The 23378-nt window shown below is 45.6% G+C and overlaps 1 protein-coding gene across 1 annotated transcript in view; it reads left to right on the top strand.

Annotated features, from left to right (window-relative positions):
* The window catches only part of LOC141176270 (cartilage oligomeric matrix protein-like), a 1029762-nt gene that overhangs the window by 703486 nt on the left and 302898 nt on the right, over positions 1–23378 (top strand). Inside the window, exon 11 of the mRNA XM_073660229.1 lies at positions 7719–7837. Within this exon, the coding sequence (XP_073516330.1) occupies positions 7719–7837 (119 nt within the window). The remainder of the gene's footprint in view (positions 1–7718; positions 7838–23378) is intronic.

Here is a 23378-nt window from a genome sequence, read left to right as displayed (position 1 = left end):
ATACCCAATAATTAAAAGGCACAGAGGAATCACAGAGGACGCTGGCACGGTCGGCAAGGTAATACCCTCACCATCTTTTGAAACTTTCCACTCCTTGTGAGAGTACCCCACGCCTCAGGGCCTGTAAGCTGGGTGGGTCTCAGAAAACTGTTCCAGAATGTTGACAGTGTTCCCCTGCCTCTGCTGGATGGAGTTGCGTCTCTCTCGCCTGTACGCCTTGTTTGGGCAACGAACTGTGACCTCTGCCGCTAGCATCTTCAGATGGGAATTTTTTTAACAGTTCTGCAGCAAGGGCCTTCTGGTACTGCCCCATTTTTGTAGACCTCTCCACCTCAGGAATAAGAGAGTGAAAGTTCTCCTTGTAGTGGGGGTCTAAAAGTGTCACTAACCAGTAATGACTGTCACCCAACATTTTGACAACGCGAGGGTCACGGTTAAGGCAGCGTAACATAAAGTAAGCCATGCATGCCAGACTGTTAACGGGCAAGACTTCCATGTCCTCACCAAGATGATGACTGACCATGCTCTCCTCCTCCTCCTCCCCCCTGTCCTCAGGCCACCCATGCTGAACCGACGGTATGACAGTTGTACGTACTACCGTCTACAGCGCATGATACCAGCTCCTGTTCTTCCTCCTCCTCCTCCTCCTCCTCTCCCTCATTTTCCCGAAATGCATGTTGGGATGAGATCAGGCTGGGCTGTGTGTAATCGCCCACTATGGCTTCTTGATCCATCTCATCATAATCTGGCTGCAATACCTCCTCTTTAATTCTCTGCAGAGAGCATTGCAAAAGACAGACAAGTGGGATGCTGACGCTAATGATGGCGTCATCGCCACTCACCATCTTGGTGGACTCCCCAAAGCTTGTCAGGATGGTACATATGTCAGACATCCAGGTCCACTCCTGAGGTCTTATGTGTGGAGTCTGAACTGAATAAAGACGGCCTTGTTGATGCTGGTACTCCACAGCTGCTCTCTTCTGCTCACAAATCGTTTGCAACATGTGGAGGGTAGAGTTCCAATGTGTGGGGATATCACACACCAGTCGGTGTGCCGGAAGCTGCAAACGCTGCTGCAACACAGCAAGTGCAGCGGAAGCTGTAGCCGACTTCCGAAAATGAGCTGACAGGGGTACGATTTAAGAAACCACTGAACCACGAGGTTAAGCACATGAGCCAGGCATGGTACGTGTGTGATCTCGCCTCGCCTGAGATCCGCCACCAGGTTACGGCCATTGTCACACATGACCATGCCTGGATGTAGGTTCAGCGGTCTCAGCCACAGATCTGCCTGCTCTTTCACAGCTGTCCACAACTCACAAGCAGTGTGAGGTTTATCACCTAAGCTTATGAGTTTCAGCACAGTCTGTTGCCGCTTGGCTGAGGCAGTACTGCAATGCTTCCAGCATGTAACTGATGTGGTGATATCTGAGATGGAGGCTGAACATGAGAAGGAGGAGGATGATGCACAGGAGCTGTACACTGTGCTGGCAACTCTGACTGACATAGGGTCCGCAATCCTCGGTGTGGGGAGGATGTGTTCCGTCCCAAGGTCCGACTGGGTCCTGGCTTCTACTATGTTTACCCAGTGTGTCGTCAGGGACATGTACCATCCCTGGCCACAAGCACTTGTCCATGTGTCCGTTGTCACGTGGATTCTCCCAGTAACTGCATTGTTGAGGGCACGGCAGATGTTTTGGGACACATACTTGCGTAGTGCGGGGATGACACACCGGGCAAAATAGTGTCGGCTGGGGACCGAGTACCGAGGGATGGCCACCGCCATAAGGTTTCGGAAGGATTCTGTCTCCACCAGCCTAAAAGGCAGCATTTCCAACGCAAGCAGTCGTGAAATGTGCGAATTTAGGACTGTGGCCTGTGAGGCATTGGCTGTGAATTTGTGCTTTCGTTCAAAGGTCTGGGATATGGACAATTGAATGCTGCGGTGGGATGTGGACGTGGACGTTGATGCTGTTTCTTGAGAAACAAGACATGTGCCTGATGATGCTGGTGGTGGTCAGGCTGGTACTTTTGTCATCTCTGCTGATGCTGGCTTGGCAGGTGGTACAAATGGCCTTTTTGGGGTTATCAGCAGAGTCTTTAAAAAAATTCCAGACTCTGGAAGACCTACCGGTTGTACTGGCAACGTCCCTCGTGTTACGGGGAACGGTTGCCAGCCTTCTGTCTGCGGCCACCACACTGCTTCTTCCTGCCTGTTGGGGTACTCTTCCTTCCTCCCCTGTGTGCTGCTGGCCTCACTCTGCATGTCCTCCTGCCACGTTGGGTCAGTTACTAGATCATCCACCACCTCCTCCTCTTCCACTTCCGCACCATGGTCCTCCTCCTCACTTCGTGGCAATTGTGTCTCGTCATCGTCCACCTCTTGTTACAAATTGCCAGCGTCGCCTTCCTGTGGCTTTGGCTGTTCAAATATTTGGCCATCACTACATGGGATCTCCTCTTCCACCACTTCAAGCGGAGCAGGCGAGGGGCCCAAATATGGAAATGGACCAGTGAAAAGCTCTTCAGAGTGTCCAACTGTGGGATCAGTTGCTGTCTGATGACACTCTGCATGGTGGGAGGAAGGAGCATCAGGGTGAGGAGGAGTATGTGGTCGAGACTCACGGCTACTTAGACTTGACCGTGTGGAAGACAGACCGGAGGTGGTGGTGCCCAGGTGACTGAAAGTATTATCTGCTATCCAATTAATAACCTGTTCACACTGATCAGTTCGGCGTTGTGTGCTTCCTTAGTAATTCAGTCAAGAACTGGGAGCGAGAAGATGTGGCTGTTGGTTGTGGCACATTTTCACCTTGGCCACGGCCCCGTCGTCTGCACGCACCATCACCAGAACGTCCAGTTCCACGTTCCTTGCCACGCGCCTTGCCCATTTTAAATTAATTAAAATAACTTACACTCGCACTATCAATAGAATAATAATAGAATAGAAAGGAGTTTAGAACTGTGTAAGAGGAAATTACACCCAGATTTGAACCATGGAAGAGGAAAACCACAGTTCTAGTTCTCTGGCCTACACCAGAATCTTTTAAACAGATATATTTGTGTCTGAACAGTCAGCGAGACACTCAAACTGTTTGTTTTTATGCAAAAAAGGCAAAAAGGTGGATTACACCCAGATTTGAACCGTGGAAGAGGAAAGCCACAGTTCTATTTCTCTGGCCTACACCAGAATCTTTTAAACAGATATATTTGTGTCTGAACAGTCAGCGAGACACTCAAACTGTTTTTTTTTATGTAAAAAAGGCAAAAAGGTGGATTACACCCAGATTTGAACCATGGAAGAGGAAAACCACAGTTCTAGTTCTCTGGCCTACATCAGAATCTTTTAAACAGATATATTTGTGTCTGAACAGTCAGCGAGACACTCAAACTGTTTTTTTTATGGAAAAAAGGCAAAAAGGTGGATAACACCCCGATTTGAACCGTGGAAGAGGAAAACCACAGTTCTAATTTCCTGGCATATACCAGACTTTTTTAAATAGATATATTTGTGTCTGAACAGTCAGCGAGACACTCAAACTGTTTTTTTTTATGGAGAAAATGCAAAAAAGTGGATAATACAGAGATTTGAACCACAGTTCTAGTTATATGGCCAAAACCAGACTCTTTTTAACAGATATATTTGTGTCTGAACACTCACAGACACACTCAATTTGTTGTTTTTTGGGGAAAAAAATACTGAAAGGTTAATAAGACGGGTATTTGTACAGTCTGAGGAAAAAAAAAAAAAAAGAGGATTTAGATGAATAGATGAAAGAAAAAGGATTTTACTTGGCTCCTGAGCAGGGCCGGCGTCAGCACCCGGGCAAGTGCCGGGGCCCTGAGCAGGCGGCAGTGCCCACTGGCGGTCGGGAACCCCGCTGGGCTATGGGTGGAGGAGAGCGGTGCCAGCACCCGCCCTTCTCCCCTGCTTGCTCAGGGCCCCGGCAGCCGGATACTTACCTCTACCCGTGCCTCCGCAGATCCGCTGTCTTCCTGTTGTGCGCTCCTTGTAACGTCTCAGGTCAGAGGGCGCGGTGACATCTTTCCGCCACGCCCTCCCCTGAGCTGTCACAGGCAGCGCAGAGCGGGAAGACGCCAGCGACGCTGGAGTCCGGACCTGAGCAGCGGCAGCAGGTTGGGAGGAGGGAGGAGTGAGGTGAGTATTTGATTTTTTCTTTTTTTAATGTATAGAGGCATGGGGCATGATATGGGAGGGTGACATCCTGCATGGGGCATTATAAAGAGAGGGGGTGACATCCTGCATGGGGCATTATATGCGGGGGTGACATCCTGCATGGGGTATTATATGGGGGGGGTGACATCCTGCATGGGGCATTATAAAGAGAGGGGGTGACATCCTGCATGGGGCATTATTTGGGGGGGTGACATCCTGCTTGGGGCATTATAAAGAGAGAGGGTGACATCCTGCATGGGTCATTATATGGGGTGGTGACATCCTGCATGGGGCATTATAAAGAGAGGGCGTGACATCTTGCATGGGGCATTATATGGGGGTTGACATCCAGCATGGTGCATTATAAAGAGGGGGGGTGACATCCTGCATGGGGCATTATAAAGAGGAGGGGTGACATCCTGCATGGGGCATTATAAAGAGGGGGGATGACATCCTGCATGGGGCATTATAATGAGGAGGGGTGACATCCTGCATGGGGCATTATAAAGAGGAGGGGTGACATCCTGCATGAGGCATTATAAAGAGAGGGGGTGACATCTTGCATGGGGCATTATATGGGGGGGTGACATCCTGCATGGTGCATTATAAAGAGGAGGGGTGACATCCTGTATGGGGCATTATAAAGAGGGGGGGTGACATCCTGCATGGGGCATTATAAAGAGGAGGGGTGACATCCTGCATGGGGCATTATAAAGAGGAGGGGTGACATCCTGCATGGGGCATTATAAAGAGGGGGTGACATCCTGCATGGGGCATTATAAAGAGGGGGGTGACATCCTGCATGGGGCATTATAAAGAGAGGGGGTGACATCCTGCATGGGACATTATTTGGGCGGTGACATCCTGCTTGGGGCATCATATGGGGTGGTGACATCCTGCGTGGGGCATTATAAAGAGAGGGGGTGACATCTTGCATGGGGCATTATATGGGGGGTGACATCCTGCATGGTGCATTATAAAGAGGGGGGGTAACATCCTGCATGGGGCATTATAAATAGGAGGGGTGACATCCTGCATGGGGCATTATAAAGAGGGGGGGTGACATCCTGCATTGGGCATTATAAAGAGGGGGGGGTGGCATCCTGCATGGGGCATTATAAAGAGGAGGGGTGACATCCTGCATGGGGCATTATAAAGAGAGGGGGTGACATCTTGCATGGGGCATTATATGGGGGGTGACATCCTGCATGGTGCATTATAAAGAGGAGGGGTGACATCCTGTATGGGGCATTATAAAGAGGGGGGTGACATCCTGCATGGGGCATTATAAAGAGGAGGGGTGACATCCTGCATGGGGCATTATAAAGAGGAGGGGTGACATCCTGCATGGGGCATTATAAAGAGGAGGGGTGACATCCTGCATGGGGCATTATAAAGAGTGGGTGACATCCTGCATGGGGCATTATAAAGAGGGGGGTGACATCCTGCATGGGGCATTATAAAGAGAGGGGGTGACATCCTGCATGGGACATTATTTGGGCGGTGACATCCTGCTTGGGGCATCATATGGGGTGGTGACATCCTGCGTGGGGCATTATAAAGAGAGGGGGTGACATCTTGCATGGGGCATTATATGGGGGGTGACATCCTGCATGGTGCATTATAAAGAGGGGGGGTAACATCCTGCATGGGGCATTATAAATAGGAGGGGTGACATCCTGCATGGGGCATTATAAAGAGGGGGGGTGACATCCTGCATTGGGCATTATAAAGAGGGGGGGTGACATCCTGCATGGGGCATTATAAAGAGGAGGGGTGACATCCTGCATGGGGCATTATAAAGAGAGGGGGTGACATCTTGCATGGGGCATTATATGGGGGGTGACATCCTGCATGGTGCATTATAAAGAGGAGGGGTGACATCCTGTATGGGGCATTATAAAGAGGGGGGGTGACATCCTGCATGGGGCATTATAAAGAGGAGGGGTGACATCCTGCATGGGGCATTATAAAGAGGAGGGGTGACATCCTGCATGGAGTGTTATATGAGGGCCAGTATTCTGTATAGAGCGTTATATGGGGACCAGTATCCTGCATGGAGCGTTTTATGGGGGCCAGTATTCTGTATGGAGTGTTATATGGGGGCCAGTATTCTGTATGGAGCGTTATATGGGGGCCAGTATACTGTGTGGAGCGATTCGCCGGTTTCTTAGCTATTGTGGAATTTACAATAGATATCGGTCATGTAATGTTGTAATGTAAGAAGTGAAATCTTTGCATTGTACTATATATATATATACATATTTTTATATATATATATATATATATATTTCTCTGCGGTATCTGTGCATCATGAATCCTGGTATGCATTAAAGGTGCCCACTGAGACTCTTTCGCCCAGGGCCCACAAAAACCTGGAGCCGGCCCTACCCCTGAGACCTGGGCCTAAATCTAGCAATTTCAGAAACAGCAGCACACAGGACTGTAATGCAGCGTTTGCTGGTATAACCACTGCGTCTCCTATACAGCCTGCCTGCCTGATATCTGGGATGGATATTAGTCCTGAGAAGGACTGTTCGTTTGATCGGGCAGCCTTTACAGACCCTACACTCACTATTTCACAGTATAAATCTTTCCCTAGCTCAGCAGCACTCTCCCTACACTGTCTGATCCGGAGCGACTGTGTCCAAAATGGCGGCGCCCGTTTTTAAATACTCGAGGTGACGCTGTGCGGCCAGCCAATCACTGTAATGCCCACAACCAACACGGCTGCGGCATTACAGTGACTGGCTGGCAATCCCTGCATGTTCATTGGCTCTGTAAAGAGCGCCAAACATGCAGGGCGGAGACCCGAGCTCCCGCCCGAGTAACCCGGAAATGCTCGGTGCTCGCCGAACATCCCAAGTAGTGAGATGCTCGGGCGAGTACCGAGCAGTGTCGAGCATGCTCGCTCAACACTATTCGACACTAATGATGAGCTGTTTGACAGCCGCAATACATGCATGGATTGCCTGTTTGTTAGGCAATACCTGTATGTGTTGCGGCTGTGACACACATGCATGACATGCAGTTGCTGCGACTCAAATCTATTTTTCGAGAACGCCGAAGATACTCGATTAGCGCCTGAGCGTGCTCGGATAACCCCTTATCCGAGAATGCTCGCTCATCACTATTCGACACCCCTCATTCCTACCGATCAGCTGTTATCCGCTCCGGAAGTGGCTGGATGTAAACAGTGTACAGTGGAAGTGGAACAAAGTGGATGCATACACTGTTTACTTGCTGCTGACAGGTTCTGCTTATCAGCTCTTATTCCATCAAATAGGATCTGATCTGCTCACTTGGCAGCTGGCCACTAAATAGTGTACTGAACTGCGGTGTCATGTTTCACTTTCAATGTATTTAATACAGTTTTATTTGAATAAAACTTTCTTTCCAAGATTTAAGCATGTAAAAAAGCATGTCAATAAATAAACTGGCATTTAGGCTTCTCTGCATATTATCTCTTTATGTGTGCTAGTTTCTGTGTATCATAATATAAACTGCATTTGTTTTTGGGCAATTTTTTTCTATCTTTTAGAAATCAAAAATGCCATGGATAACTGTAAAACCGTGCCCAACATTGACCAAAAAGACATAGATGGTGATGGTGTAGGTGATGTTTGTGACAGCTGTCCCACTATTCGGAATCCAGACCAGGTAAGCTAATTGGATATTCATGTCAGTAAGCAATTGGAACCAGGGTTGTAGCAACGGTAGGTGCAGGGGTTGCAGTCCCACTCGAACCCTGGAGCCAAGAGGGACCCTAGAAGTCGCTTTGGCTTAGATTATAAAATCGACCCATGATTGTTGGAGACTTTGTTGGAGAAGATTGCTTGAGTCAAGTATTACCATATTTTCTTTTTTTTTTACACATATTTTTTTGTAATTTTGATTACGTTTTATCAAAACTACACTCCTCAACATCGAAATTGTAAAACCAAGAAGGATAGATCACAAAATTATGAAAATCACAGGATTAATTTATGTTATTCATATGCAAATTTTGAAAAAAATTAAACATTTTCAAAACCTTTCTTTTTATTTAGTATCAAGTATGAGCTCCATATCCAACAACATACAGTGCCATGAAAAAGCATTCATACACCGTGAACCTTTCCAAATTTTTTCACGTTACACCCATAAAGTTAAATGTATTTTATTGTGATTTTATGTGATATACTAACATAAAGTAGCAAGTATTTGTGAAGTGTAAATGAAATGATACATGGTTGTCTAAATACTTAAAAAATTAAAATTGACATGCATTTGTAGGCATCCCCCTGTAGTCTAATACCCCTAAATACAATCCCGAGTGACCATTTGCCTCCAGAAGTCATATAATAAATAAATCGAATGCCATTTTTGAAAGCAAGCCATAAGAAGTCCCATTTGCAGTTTGTAAAAAGCCATGTACAGGACACAGCTAGCATGTGGAATAAGGTGCTCTGGTCAGATAAGACCAGGGCCGATTTTAGGCAAAGTTGGGCCCTGGGCAAATGTTTAAAATGGAGTCCTAAATGCTAACATGTTGCACCATCACACACAAGCATTCCAGTTGCATTTACATGTTCTGTGTTCAGACCGTAAACGAGTGCAATCAACAATAGTGACAATATAAATTCGGTGCTTGTTTACTGGCCTCTTTACACAGGTTGACAAAGAATGATGGGCAGAAAACGATCACTAGTAAATCGAATCTGTCCCCATACTATATCATGTTATCAGCAGCACACCTGCAGTTTAAACCGGGCGATGTGTTGTTGGTTCCTGAGAACGATTTTTCTTCTGCCTTAAACAATCCAATCACCTGATAAATGAGCAGCAGTTTGTTCATTCATTGGGTGATTGCTAACATGTTTAGACCTCTGAACTCTTGGCATTTATAAATGGACTAGATGGTGGCCCGATTCGAACACATCGGGTATTCTAGAATAGGTATGCGGCCGACGGGGCGCAATTAGCAGAGCGGCGTTTAAATTTGGTGCCCAAATCGCTGATTGGTCGCGTTAGGCAACCGCGACCAATCAGCAAAGCGGTGTTTAAATTTGGCGGCAATATCGGTGATTGGTCGCGGGCGGCGGCCGCGACCAGTCTGCGAACCGTGTTAGTGAGGACTGGAGAGCGTGTTTAAATTTGGCAACAAAATCGCTGATTAATCGCGACCAATCAGCAGAGCGGTGTTTAAATTTGGCGCCAATACTGCTGATTGGTCGCGGCCGCCGACCGCGACCAATCAGCAGAGCGATACAGAGCGGGGTTTAAATTTGGCACCAAAATCGCTGATTGGTCGCCGGCCGCGACCAATCAGCAGAGCGGTGTTTAAATTTGGCGCCAAAATCGCTGATTGGTTGAGGCCGCCGGCCGCGACCAATCAGCTATTTTGGCGCAAAATTTAAACAACGCTCTGCTGATTGGTCGCGGCCGTCAGACGCGACTAATCAGCGACTTTGGGGCCAAATTTAAACCCCGCTCTGAATCGCTCTGCTGATTGGTCGCGGTCGCCGGCCTCGACCAATCAGCAGAGCGTTGTTTAAATTTGGCGCCAATCTCGCTGATTGGTCGCGGATGGCGGCCGCGACCAATCAGCAGAGCGGTGTTTAAATTTGGCGCCAAAATCGCTGATTGGTCGTGGGCGGTGGCCGCGACCAATCAGCGAACCGTGTTAGTGAGGAATGGAGAGCGTGTTTAAATTTGGCACCAAAATCGCTGATTAGTCGCGACCGCGACCAATCAGTAAAGAGGTGTTTAAATTTGGCGACAATACTGCTGATTGGTCGCGGCCGGCGACCGCGACCAATCAGCAGAGCGGGGTTTAAATTTGGCGCCAAAATCTCTGATTGGTCGCCGGCCGCGACCAATCAGCAGAGCGTTGTTTAAATTTTGCGCCAATACTGCTGATTGATCTCGGCCAGCGACCGCGATCAAGCAGCAGAGCGTTGTTTAAATTTGGCGCCAATCTCGCTGATTGGTCGCGGCTGGTGTCTGCGACCAATTAGCACAGCAGTGTTTAAATGTGGCGGCAAGATCGGTCATTGGTCGCAGCCGCTATTTAAATGTGGCGCCCAAATCGGTGATTGGTCGCGGGCAATGGCCAATCAGCAGTGCGGTGTTTAACTTTAGCGCCAAGATCACTGATTGGTCGCGTGCGGAGAGTGCGACCAATCAGCAAATCGTATTGGTGAGGAGCGGGGAGCGGAATCGTCTTGGTGAGGACCGGGGAGCGGCGCTGCCTGTGCGGCTACTTCCGCTGCGAGAACCCGGGACATGAGCGGGCGCTCGCAGCAGAAGTATCCCGACCCGCAGCGCCGCTCCCCGGTCCTCCCTTTCGCATGGATGTCAGCGACGCCAGCGGTCCTTCCGCTGCTACCGGCCGGGACATGAGCGCCTCGCGCCGCTCATCTCCCGGCTACATCTCCGTCCCGCAGATGGGTCCGGCGGTCGGTGTCCTTCTGCTGGTACCGGCCGGGAGATGAGCGCATCGCGGCGCTCATCTCCCGGCTGCAACACTGCTGAGCTCCGTCCCGCAAATGAGCCGCTAACGGCCGCCATCTTTTTTCTGAAATCCCGCGGCGCTGATTGACCGCTGCAGGACCAATGAGTGACGTGGGATTTCCTGGACAGACAGACAGACAGACAGATAGACAGACGGGATAAGACAATTATATAGTAGATGATACAAACACACACACACACACTATGTGACAGAAACACTGTGTGTTACACACACACATAGCACACACCCATGTACAGTACAGACCAAAAGTTTGGACACACCTTCTCATTTAAAGATTTTTATGTATTTTCATGACTTTGAAAATTGTACATTCACACTGAAGGCATCAAAACTATGAATTAGCACATGTGGAATTATATACTTAACAAAAAAGAGTGAAACAACTGAAAATATGTCTTATATTGTAGGTTCTTCAAAGTAGCCACCTTTTGCTTTGATGACTGCTTTGCACACTCTTGGCATTTTCTTGATGAGCTTCAAGAGGTAGCCACCGGAAATGGTTTTCACTTCACAGGTGTGCCCTATCAGGTTTAATAAGTGGGATTTCTTGCCTTATAAATGGGGTTGGGACCATCAGTTGTGTTGTGCAGAAGTCAGGTGGATATACAGCTGATAGTCGTACTGAATAGACTGTTAGATTTTGTATTATGGCAAGAAAAAAGCAGCTAAGTAAAGAAAAACGAGTGGCCATCATTACTTTAAGAAATGAAGGTCAGTCAGTCCGAAAAATTGTGAAAACTTTGAAAGTGTCCCTAAGTGCAGTTGCAAAAATCATCAAGCGATACAAAGAAGCTGGCTCACATGAGGACCGCCCCAGGAAAGGAAGACCAAGAGTCACCTCTGCTTCTGAGGATAAGTATATCCAAGTCACCAGCCTCAGAAATCGCAGGTTAACAGCAGCTCAGATTAGAGACCAGGTCAATGCCACACAGAGTTCTAGCAGCAGACACATCTCTTCAACAACTGTTAAGAGGAGACTTTGTGCAGCAGGCCTTCATGGTAAAATAGCTGCTAGGAAACCACTGCTAAGGACAGGCAACAAGCAGAAGAGACTTGTTTGGGTTAAAGAACACAAGGAATGGACAATAGACCAGTGGAAATCTGTGCTTTGGTCTGATGAGTCCAAATTTGAGATCTTTGGTTCCAACCACCGTGTCTTTGTGGGACGCAGAAAAGGTGAACGGATAGACTCTACATGCCTGGTTCTCACCGTGAAGCATGGAGGAGGAGGTGTGATGGTATGGGGATGCTTTGCTGGTGACACTGTTGGGGATTTATTCAAAATTGAAGGCATACTGAACCAGCATGGCTACCACAGCATCTTGCAGCGGCATGCTATTCCATCCGGTTTGCGTTTAGTTGGACCATCATTTATTTTTCAACAGGACAATGACCCCAAACACACCTCCAGGCTGTGTAAGGGCTATTTGACCAAGAGGAAGAGTGATGGGGTGCTACGCCAGATGACCTGGCCTCCGCAGTCACCAGACCTGAACCCAATCGAGATGGTTTGGGGTGAGCTGGACCGCAGAGTGATGGCAAAAGGGCCAACTAGTGCTAAGCATCTCTGGGAACTCCTTCAAGATTGTCGGAAGACCATTTCCAGTGACTACCACTTGAATCTCGCCAAGAGTGTGCAAAGCAGTCATCAAAGGTAAAGGTGGCTACTTTGAAGAACCTAGAATATAAGACCTATTTTCAGTTGTTTCACACTTTTTTGTTAAGTATATAATTCCACATGTGTTAATTCATAGTTTTGATGCCTTCAGTGTGAATGTACAATTTTCTTAGTCATGAAAATACAGAAAAATCTTTAAATGAGAAGGTGTGTCCAAACTTTTGGTCTGTACTGTATGTACTGAGCATATACACACATATATGTATCCACAGGGTACATACACATGTATACATAGAGCACATACATATACATGTATACAGAGAACATACATAGCTCACATAGCATACATGGGCTCTGTATATGTATACACAGAGCACATACACACATGTATGCATGCATATAGATATACTAGCTATACTAGCTAATGAACCTGTTCTACGCTTAGGTGGCGAGCATTTTTATTGGTATATGGTCTCCATCCTTTTCCATACTCCCCCATCCTGGTATGTGCTGCCCCCATCCTGGTATGTGCTGCCCCATCCTCTTAAGTGTTGCCCCCATCCTGGTATGTACTGCTCTATCCTCATCCTGCGACCAATCCTGGTATGTGCTGCCCCCATCAAATAAATAAAAAAAACACTCCTACTCACCTCTCACCTTTCCATCGCTCCCCTGCAGCGCGTCACCTGTGGGATTTTACTAAAATGGCGCCATTTTAGTGAAGACACGTTTGCAGAGTGTATTCAACAAAATGGTGCCGAAGTACGCGCTGGCGCGTACCACGCTGTCCGGTGCTATTTTGTTGAAGACACATTGCACAAGTAGCAATTACAACTCCACACTCCTTCCCCGGACTCCGTCCCGTACAGAGCCACCACGGCAACACTCCTCCGAGGTCAGGTATGTTCTTATGGCGCCGGAGATCGCAGTATGAGTTCAGTGCCTACCCATACCGCCATATACTCCTCTTATCTGTAACGGCTGGATGTTTTCTTCTGTCTGGAGCCAGACTGCACAGGCGCATCGCGCAGGCGCAGTCTATAGAGGCTTTGGACAGACGGACACATCCCTGGTTATGTTGTGTACACTACCGTTCAAAAGTTGGGGTCACCCAGACAATTTTGTGTTTTCCATGAAAACTCATACTTTTATTTCTCAAATGAGTTGCAAAATGAACAGAAAATATAGTCCAGACATTGACAAAGTTAGAAATAATGATTTTTATTCGAAAGATTAAATTTTCTACTTCAAAATTTGCTTTAGTCAAAGAATGCTCCCTTTGCAGCAATTACAGCATTGCAAACCTTTGGCATTCTAGCTGTTAATTTGCTGAGAAATTTCACTCCATGCTTCCTGAAGCCCCTCCCACAAGTTGGATTGGCTTGATGGGCACTTTTTGCGTACCATACGATCAAGCTGCTCCCACAACAGCTCAATGGGGTTGAGATCTGGTGACTGCGCTGGCCACTCCTTTACAGATGGAAAACCAGCTGCCTGCTTCTTCCCTAAATAGTTCATGCATAATTTGGAGATGTGCTTTGGGTCATTGTCCTGTTGTAAGATGAAATTGGCTCCAATCAAGCGCTGTCCACAGGGTATGGCATGGCATTGCAAAATGGAGTGATAGCCTTCCTTATTCAAAATCCCATTTACCTTGTACACATCTCCCACTTTACTTGCACCAAAGCAACCCCAGACAATTACATTACCTCCACCATGCTTGACAGATGGCGTCAGGCACCGAGTAGTTACAGCTGCTTGGTGTTATGTTTGAATCACTCCCGTGTGCATGATTTGCAACTGTTTGACAGTTTTATTACATGTGAGGAATGTCTATTTCTTACACATTCCTCACATGTGATAAAACTGTCAAACAGTTAAAAATCATGCACACGGGAGCGATTCAAACATATCACCGAGCAGCTATAAATACTCGGAGTTCGGCCCGAGCATACTCGGACAGAACATACTCGCTCAACACTAGTCTCTATGCACCTATGTAGATATTGCAATAAAAACAAGACGTTTGCAGCTAGAATAGTCATATACCACATTAACAATGTATAGAGTGTATTTCTGATTCATTTAATGTTAGCTTCATTGAAAAAAAATGTGCTTTTCTTTTCAAAAATAATGAAATTTCTAAATGACCCCAAACTTTTGAACGGTAGTGTATGTATGTACACACAAGGTCAAAATTGTTAGTACCCCTCGTTTAATGAAAGAAAAACCCACAATGGTCACAGAAATAACTTGAATCTGACAAAAGTAATAATAAATTAAAAATCTATGAAAATGAACAAATGAAAGTCAGACATTGCTTTTCATCCCTGCTTCCACAGAATTTAAAAAAAAATTGAACTCATGAAACAGGCCTGGACAGAAATGATGGTTCTTCTTAACTTAATATTTTGTTGAACAACCTTTTGAGACAATCACTGAAATCAAACGATTCCTGTAACTTTCAATGAGACTTCTGAACCTCTCAACAGGTATTTTAGCCCATTCCTCATGAGCAAACTGCTCCAGTTGTCTAGTGTTTGATGGTTGCCTTTTCCAGACGGCATGTTTCAGCACTTTCCAAAGATGCTCAATAGGATTTAGGTCAGGGCTCATAGAAAGCATACCAGTATAGGGATGAGGGGGCCATACATACCAGGATTTGGGATAAGGGAGCCATGCATACCAGGATTGGAGGATAAGGAGGCCATACATACCAGGATAAGGGGTACCATACATACCAGAATAGGGATGCAGGGTACCATGCATACCAGGATGGAGGATGGGGTGCCATGCATACCAGGACAGGGATGAGGGGTACCATAAATACCAGAATATCAATGAGGGGTACCATGCATACCAGGATAGGAATGCAGGGTACCATGCATACCAGGGTGAGGGATGGGGTGCCATGCATACCAGGAGGGGGATGAGGGGTGCCATACATACCAGGGTGCCATGGGTACCATATTAATATTATTTATTTATATAGTGCCATTGATTCCATGGCGCTGTATATAACAAGGGGTTACATACCAAATACAGATATCACTTACAGTAAACAAACTAATAATGATAGACTGGTACAGAGGGAAGAGGACCCTGCCCTTGCAGGCTTACATTCTACAGGAATACCATACATACCAGAATAGTGATACCATGCATACCAGGATGAGGGATGGGGTGTCATGTATACCAGAATTGGGAGATGAGGAGTGCCATGCATACCAGCATTGGGGATGAGGAAGCAATGCATACCAGGATGAGGGACTGGGTGCCATGCATACCAGGATTGGGGGATGAGGAAGCCATGCATACCAGGATTGGGGATGAGGGGTGCCATGCATACCAGGATTGGGGATGAGGGGGCCATGCACACCAGGACTGGTGGTGAGGGGTGCCATGCATACCAGGATAGGATGGGGAACAGGATTGGGGAGCACAAATACCAGGATTGGGGGGCAGCACAAATACCAGGATGGGGGTACACACACACACACACACACACACGAGATGGACGAAAGGACGGCAATGTCACGATGGGGACAGGCTTTGCAAAGTTGAGAATCTCCCCCCATGTGCTCACCCACCTATCCACTCTCTCTTTCCCCCAATAGCTTCTTTTAGCGCATACAATTAAATGCATTTTTTAACATTTTTTACATTTATTAATTTTAAATTAAATATACATGCGTGTGTTTGTGTGTGCATGCATGTGTATGTATATATACTTTTATTTTTCAATTATTATTTTTTAAATAGAAGTTTTTTGTTTATTTTTTCAATAATTTTTTATTAAAGTCCTTTTTTTTTTGTGAAATATAATATGATTCATGGTATCCTATATGCTGGTTTGTGTTTTCACACGCTAGCTTGCAAACAATATTAGGGGGTTAAATTACTGATTGTTATTATGTCATTAATGAGCCGTCCAATCGGTTTGTTTTTTGATCCTATATAATATTCCTGAGGTCATTTCCTTGTATCACCTGATGAAGACAGCTTGCATGGCGTCGAAATCCGTTGTGTTTTTACAAGGACTTTAATAAAGGTAGCAATTGCTGAATTTTATATGTCTTAGCGCTTTTTATCACCAGCTTTTACCTTTTTGCATTTTCCACATTTCACCCCTTTTGCGGTTACAGGTGAGCTGCTTTGGCTTACTCTTTAATTTTAGCTCATGGACTGTTTTCCCCTCATTTTGACATCCTAGCGCTTCCTACTACCAGCTTCAACGTCTTTTTTTCATTCATCGATGTATCTCATATGTATCTATCATCTATCAATGTATGTCATATCTATCTAGCTATCTATTTATCGATCTATGTATGTCTATATCTATCTTTCTCTATGGACCATACCCTGAGGTGAAGATATGGTGAACAGCCTTCCAGCCCATCTCTTTAGCTGTTCACAAAAAACCCAGACCTGTTAAAGTTAATTTAAGTCTCTCAGCATCTGTGACACTGGAGCATTAAATCTGGGTTCATATCATCAAGTTTTACAAACTGGATGACACATATCTCCATCTGTGATCACCATACAATATTAAATATATGTCTATATATCACACAATCTATCTATATCTACTGCATCTCATAGCTATGAAACATCTATCTATGTGTATGGTCATCTATCTATCCACCTATCAATGTCTATGTCATATGTATGCATATATAAACTATCTATCTATTTATTATACTATCTATGTATAGCTATGTGAAATTTATCCATCATCTACCTATAAATCATACACGGTATATATTAATCATATTACAAATTAAATAGATTAATTTAATTTAAAACATTTTTATAAACCACATTCCTTGTAAAAATGTTATCACTATTACATAACAACTTTCCTTGAAGTGGTGTATTAATAACTTTCACTTTGACATGAGAGCATTGCTTCACTCTGGAGAAAGCAACGTATAGCTGTCCATGTCCAAAGGCTGGTTCAGGTAAATAAATATCCACTCGATTAAGGGTCTGTCCTTGGGATTTGTTAATAGTTTGTTAATAGTCATTACGAATGCAGGTTTGACTGGAAACTGTCATCTTCTTAATTTAAAGGGTAACCCAGTGTCAGATGGACACAAATCTATGCGTGGAATAAATACAATGTCCCCTTTGGATGATCCAGTAATCACTTTAGCCTGTATGATGTTGGGGTGTAAGGCAGTGACAATCAGCTGAGTTCCATTGCAGAGACCTTTGTTGGTATTGAGGTTTCGCAGTAGCATGACAATAGTGCCAATTTTAAGTTGGAGCTGATGTGATGGCATTGCCGATGGGGTCAGAGAATTTAAAAATTCCACGGGGTACTGTTCACGTTCATCGTCGTCATCAGCATCCACAGAATCGTCACTTGTATATACAACGTACTTGCTACTCATTCTATCCATTATTTGAGAGTTGAGAAGGTGTACATCCTCATTTTTTGAGCAGAGTATTGCATGTGATGCTGCAGTGTTAACACGGTCTTTGACATTGGCATTTATGGTAATGTTTTGTCCAAATATGTCAGTCACTAAACAGCCAGTGCACAGCATGTCAGGAGGAATTTCTATGACATCATCTCCAAGGTTGTGTTCGTTGACGGCCTCATCATTTCCTAGTTTAAGCAACCAACTGCTGTATTCTGGATCAATGTAGCGCATGTTGTAGAATAGCAGCAGTCTTATAAAGTTTTTCCAGTGTTTTGAATATTTAACACAGGAGTCTACAATTTCTACTCTTGTGGCATTAGCAAGTACAGGAAGGCATTGTCTGAAGTCTCCTCCAAAAATGAAAACTTTACCACCAAAGGGTATTTTTTATCAGCAAAATGTGTTGTCATGACATCACGTAGAAGTCTATCAATGACATTCAAAGCATGGTTTTGTGCCATTGTGCACTCATCAATAAAAATAAAATAAAAATATTGTATGTTGTAACTTTTTTGGCGGCGTTGGTATCACTCTTAATCCTGGAAACAGATGTTTCGTTGATAGGAATTGCTATGCCGTAGAGAGAGTGCATTGTTCCTCCTCCTCGTAGCAAGTTAGCTGCTATTCCTGTTGTGGCTGCAGGTGAGACAACATCTCCTTGTCCTCGTACATAATGTATGAGTAGATGGTATAGGTAGGTTTTTCCACTGCCACCAGTGGTGTCTTGTAAAGCTTGAACTATGGCCTCATGGGCGAAACGTTGCTCCTGATTCAGAGTTTCTTTCATCTCTGCAGCCCTTGTCAACTCATATTCCTTATCATAGTGCTCTTGAGGCTGACTTTTTTGTTTGCTGGTCGTGGTAAATTGAAATAATCAAAAGACTTCCCATGGATTAACACATCTTGCACATCTTCCATAGCGTAGCCTTCACAATTGATGCAATCTTCTGTGTTATTGAGGTATCTGTGACAGTAGTCTCTTAAAAAAATGTTCCTTAAACTCATTCCACAACTCTAGGGGATTAGTAGGTGGGCCGAAAACACAGATGTAAGCAAACATCTCCTGAAGTTGTGTAGGCATGTTCAGAACGGTGGCATCTATTATAGTATTTTTCCAGACACTGTAATTTATTAATAATCCTAGTGTTAATGCAGCATCTTTAAATGTTTGATGTGTAACACCATTTACGGATTTAATGCTCTCAAAACTTGCTGGGCCTTTTACATGCAATAATAACAAACGTAAATAATATTGTTCTTGGTCTTTCACACTAACTGTGTACATTCTTCCAATTACTTTTTCGCCTCGTCGCTTTCTGGGTTCCCATGTGCCTTTTTTCCAAACATAGTGCTCAGGAATTTCTCAGTAGTAATATTGATGTGCATTTAGGTCGATCTTATTAAGGTTGAAGTACGCCATTAGTGTGGAATTATTATGGAGCTTTTGTTGAATGTTGTCAATGGGATCGTCTTCATGAAAATATAGTGGCTGAGAGTTAAGCAGGTGTACTGCTAGGCGAATGATGGTATGAGATTGTTTATGCATTGGAAAAGCAAATATTCTCCATGTAGCTTCTGGTGCACTGACGTATCTCGAATCAACAAATTGGCTTGTTTCATCATGTTTGATGTCTCTTTGAGCTATTTCAATATTAGCCTTCTCGTGTCCTTTGTATACATATTTAAACAAATATTTTACACTTTGGATGGAAGCACAGATTTCCACATTAATGTGGCAGTTGTATTTTTTAAGGAAATAGGGGTTATATTGAACAACCCATGAATTATCAATTGTCTTTGAATGATGGTCGTATGTTCTCCCAATGTTTCTGCAGTAACTTGGATAGCCATCCGTTACTTTGTTGGTATATTCTTGGTATTTTTTGGGGAAACCTTTGGAACACTTCCCATTATCCATACAGGGAGAGTTAGGATTTGCTTCTCCACAGGGACCATGAATCATGTTCCTAATAACAATGTTGTGGAGCTGAGGGTATTTTGTTTCATCGGGAATTTCTGCCCATACTATGTTGTCCATGTCCTCTTCAGTTCTTATTTTTGAATTGCTTTCAAGGATTATTAAAATATGTGCGTGTGGCAGACCGCGCTTTTGAAACTCGATAACATGGACGGCTGCCGTGACCTCTCCAAATAAGGCATTGTTGATGTCTGCTAATAGGGAATCAAGATTAATTTTAAAAACACGTGCCACCAAGTCTGGCCTGTGTTCCACATAGGGGTGGATTAAGAGTAGCCAGGGCCCCGGGCAGTTTAGAAGGCGTGGGCCCCCCTCTCTCAGGTACCACATGTATCACGTGACATGTTACATGATCTTCATTTGATAGATCATGTGATAGGTCATGTGAGTAACACACAGAAGTTCTGATCACATCTATAGATGGAAAATGGCGGAATTTTTTTTACATTATGTACAACCCTATACATAACATAGAACTATATATAGCAGAGCAGGGGTGGGAGATTAATGTTCCCAAGGGGCCACCATTTCCGGTGACTACCTCTTGAAGCTCATCAAGAGAATGCCAAGAGTGTGCAAAGCAGTGATCAAAGCAAAAGGTGGCAACTTTGAAGAACCTAGAATATAAGACATATTTTCAGTTGTTTCACACTTTTTTGTTAAGTATATAATTCCACATGTGTTAATTCATAGTTTTGATGCCTTCAGTGTGAATGTACAATTAGTCATGAAAATACAGAAAAATCTTTAAATGAGAAGGTGTGTCTCCAAACTTTTGGTCTGTACTGTACAGTATGACCCCCACATAGCCTCCCTATATACAGTATGAGCCCCACATAGCCTCCTATATACAGTATCATTCCCCCACATAGCCTCCTATATACGGTATGAGCCCCTCACATAGCTCCTTATATACAATATGAGCTCCAACATAGCCTCCTATATACAGTATGAGCCCCACATAGCCTCCTATATACAGTATCATTCCCCCACATAGCCTCCTATATACAGTATGAGCCCCCCACATAGCCTCATATATACAGTATGAGCCCCTCACATAGCTCCTTATATACAATATGAGCTCCAACATAGCCTCCTATATACAGTATGAGCCCAACATAGCCTCCCTATATACAGTATGAGCCCCACATAGCCTCCCTATATACAGTATGAGCCCCACATAGCCTCCTATATGCAGTATCATTCCCCCACATAGCCTCCTATACACAGTATGAGCCCCACATAGCCTCCCTATATACAGTATGAGCCCCCCACATAGCCTCCTATATACAATATGAGCCCATCACATAGCTCCTTATATACAATATAAACCCCAAAATAGCCTCATATATACAGTATGAGCCCCCAAATAGCTCCTTATATGCAATATGAGCCTGTACATAGCTCCCTTCTGTGATCGACTGTCGGTTCCACAGCCAGCTCAGAGAATGATCGAATCTCACTCTGTGGGCGGCAAAATGCAGCTGCCAGGGAGACACCTCTGACCACTACAAGAGGTGGCCCGAAGCTACCCCCCTGACAGCTGTACCCAGGTTAGCTGCCCCTCCTCTTCCCCTAGGTACGGCCCTATACAGTCTATATGAGAATACATGACTGGTATCTATAATATAATCAGAGATGTGTCCGTCTGTTCGAAGCCTTTATAGACTATGCACGCAATGCGCCTGCGCAGTCTGGCCAGAGACAGAAGAACACATCAGACATTACAGGTGAGAGGCAGGAGGATGAGGATAAAGGATTGTGATGCCAGAGATCATGGTATGCGTAAGAGCTGACTGCATACTGCTATCTCCGGCGCCATTAGGACACATACCTCGATCTCCATTTTGTTGAAGATACTGTGTGCAAATTTGTCTTCAACAAAATGGCACCAGAGACCGCAATTAGTGTTGAGCGAATTTGTTCGGCATTTCAAATTCGGGTTCGTATTCGGGGTTGCGGCTTGTTAGCGCCAAAAAATTGTCTCCGCCCATGAAGATCCCTAAGTTTCCATGCTGTCACGCAAATAACTAATCGCAATATGTCCAGGCACGAACTCTGGCGCCACACTCCTTCAGCCTCACCGGAGATCCGGAGATTGAGGACGCGCTGCAAGGGGGAGGGGAAAAGGTGAGTTGGAGTGTTTTTTTGTTTTTTTTATGGATGGAAGAACAGCAGAACAGGCAGGATGAGGGAGCATATACCAGGATGGGAGACCTGGATGGGGGAGCATATACCAGGATGGAGGAGCATGTACCAGGATGGGAGACCTAGATGTGGGAGCATGGACCAGGATGGGGGACCTGGATAAGGGGACCATATACCTGGATGGGGGGGCATGTACCAGGATGGGGGACCTGTATGTGGGAACATGGACCAGGATGGGGGACCCTGATAAGGGAGCCATATACCCGGATGGTGGAGAGCATGTACCAGGATGGGGGACCTGTATAAAGGGACCATATACCAGGATGGGGGGAGCATATACCAGGATGGGGGACCTGAATGTGGGAGCATGGACCAGGATGGGGGACCCGGATAAGGGACCAATATACCAGGATGGCGGGGAGCATGTACCAGGATGGGGGACCTGGATAAAGGGGCCATATACCAGGATGGGGGGAGCATATACCAGGATGGGGGACCTGGATGTGGGAGCATGGACCAGGATGGGGGACCCAGATAAGGGAGCCATATACCAGGATGGTGGAGAGCATGTACCAGGATGGGGGACCTGTATAAAGGGACCATATACCAGGATGGGGGGAGCATATACCAGGATGGGGGACCCGGATGTGGGAGCATGGACCAGGATGGGGGACCCGGATAAGGGGACCATATACCAGGATGGGGGACCTGAATGTGGGAGCATGGATCAGGATGAGGGATGCGGATAAGGGGACCATATACCAGGATGGTGGGGAGCATATACCAGGATGGGGGACCTGGATGTGGGAGCATGGATCAGGATCGGGGACCCGGATAAGGGGACCATATACCAGGATGGGGGGAGCATATACCAGGATGGGCGAGCATACACCAGGATAGGGGAGCATACACCGGGATGGGGGAGCATACACCGGGATGGGGGAGCATTGGGTTTCAATCATGGGATCTGGTCCGGCGCAGGTTCAGTCATTGCTTTGAGAATACAGAGCAGCTGATGTAACCCCGGCCCTGACTGACAGCCAGCCTCAATGTAGAGCCAGTGTCAGTCAGTGCTGAGGGTGCGGTTATATGGGATGCTCTGTATACTCAGTGGTGACCGAACCGGCCCTGTCCCACCCCCATGACTGAAACAGAATGCTGGCAAGGAGTATAAAGTTCATTTTCTACCCGCTGCATTCAGCTGCTGGGCAGCATAATTACGTTGTTAACCTGCAGATTAACTGTTATATATGCAGGTTAATAGCTTTATTTCTGATGAAAGGATCCCTTTAGTTTTGTAGCACAATATTTCAATGAAATGGTACCGGAGTCAGTGCATGCGCATAACATGCTATCCGGCACCATTTTATTGAAGACACTGTGTATGCAAATTTGCATACAGTGTCATAAAAAAAAAAAGGTGCCGTAAATGTACTAAGAAAAAAGCTCGCCACCCAGGTGTAGAGCAAGTTCAATAGCTAGTATGATATACTGTGGTACAGACATCAGAT

This window comes from Phyllobates terribilis, unplaced genomic scaffold (assembly GCF_046119375.1).
Source record: "Phyllobates terribilis strain yellow unplaced genomic scaffold, ASM4611937v1 Scaffold_22__1_contigs__length_20350403, whole genome shotgun sequence".
In the NCBI taxonomy this organism is placed as follows: domain Eukaryota; kingdom Metazoa; phylum Chordata; class Amphibia; order Anura; family Dendrobatidae; genus Phyllobates; species Phyllobates terribilis.
Note: the sequence above shows the minus strand (reverse complement) of the source record. Positions and strands in the feature narration are given on the sequence as shown.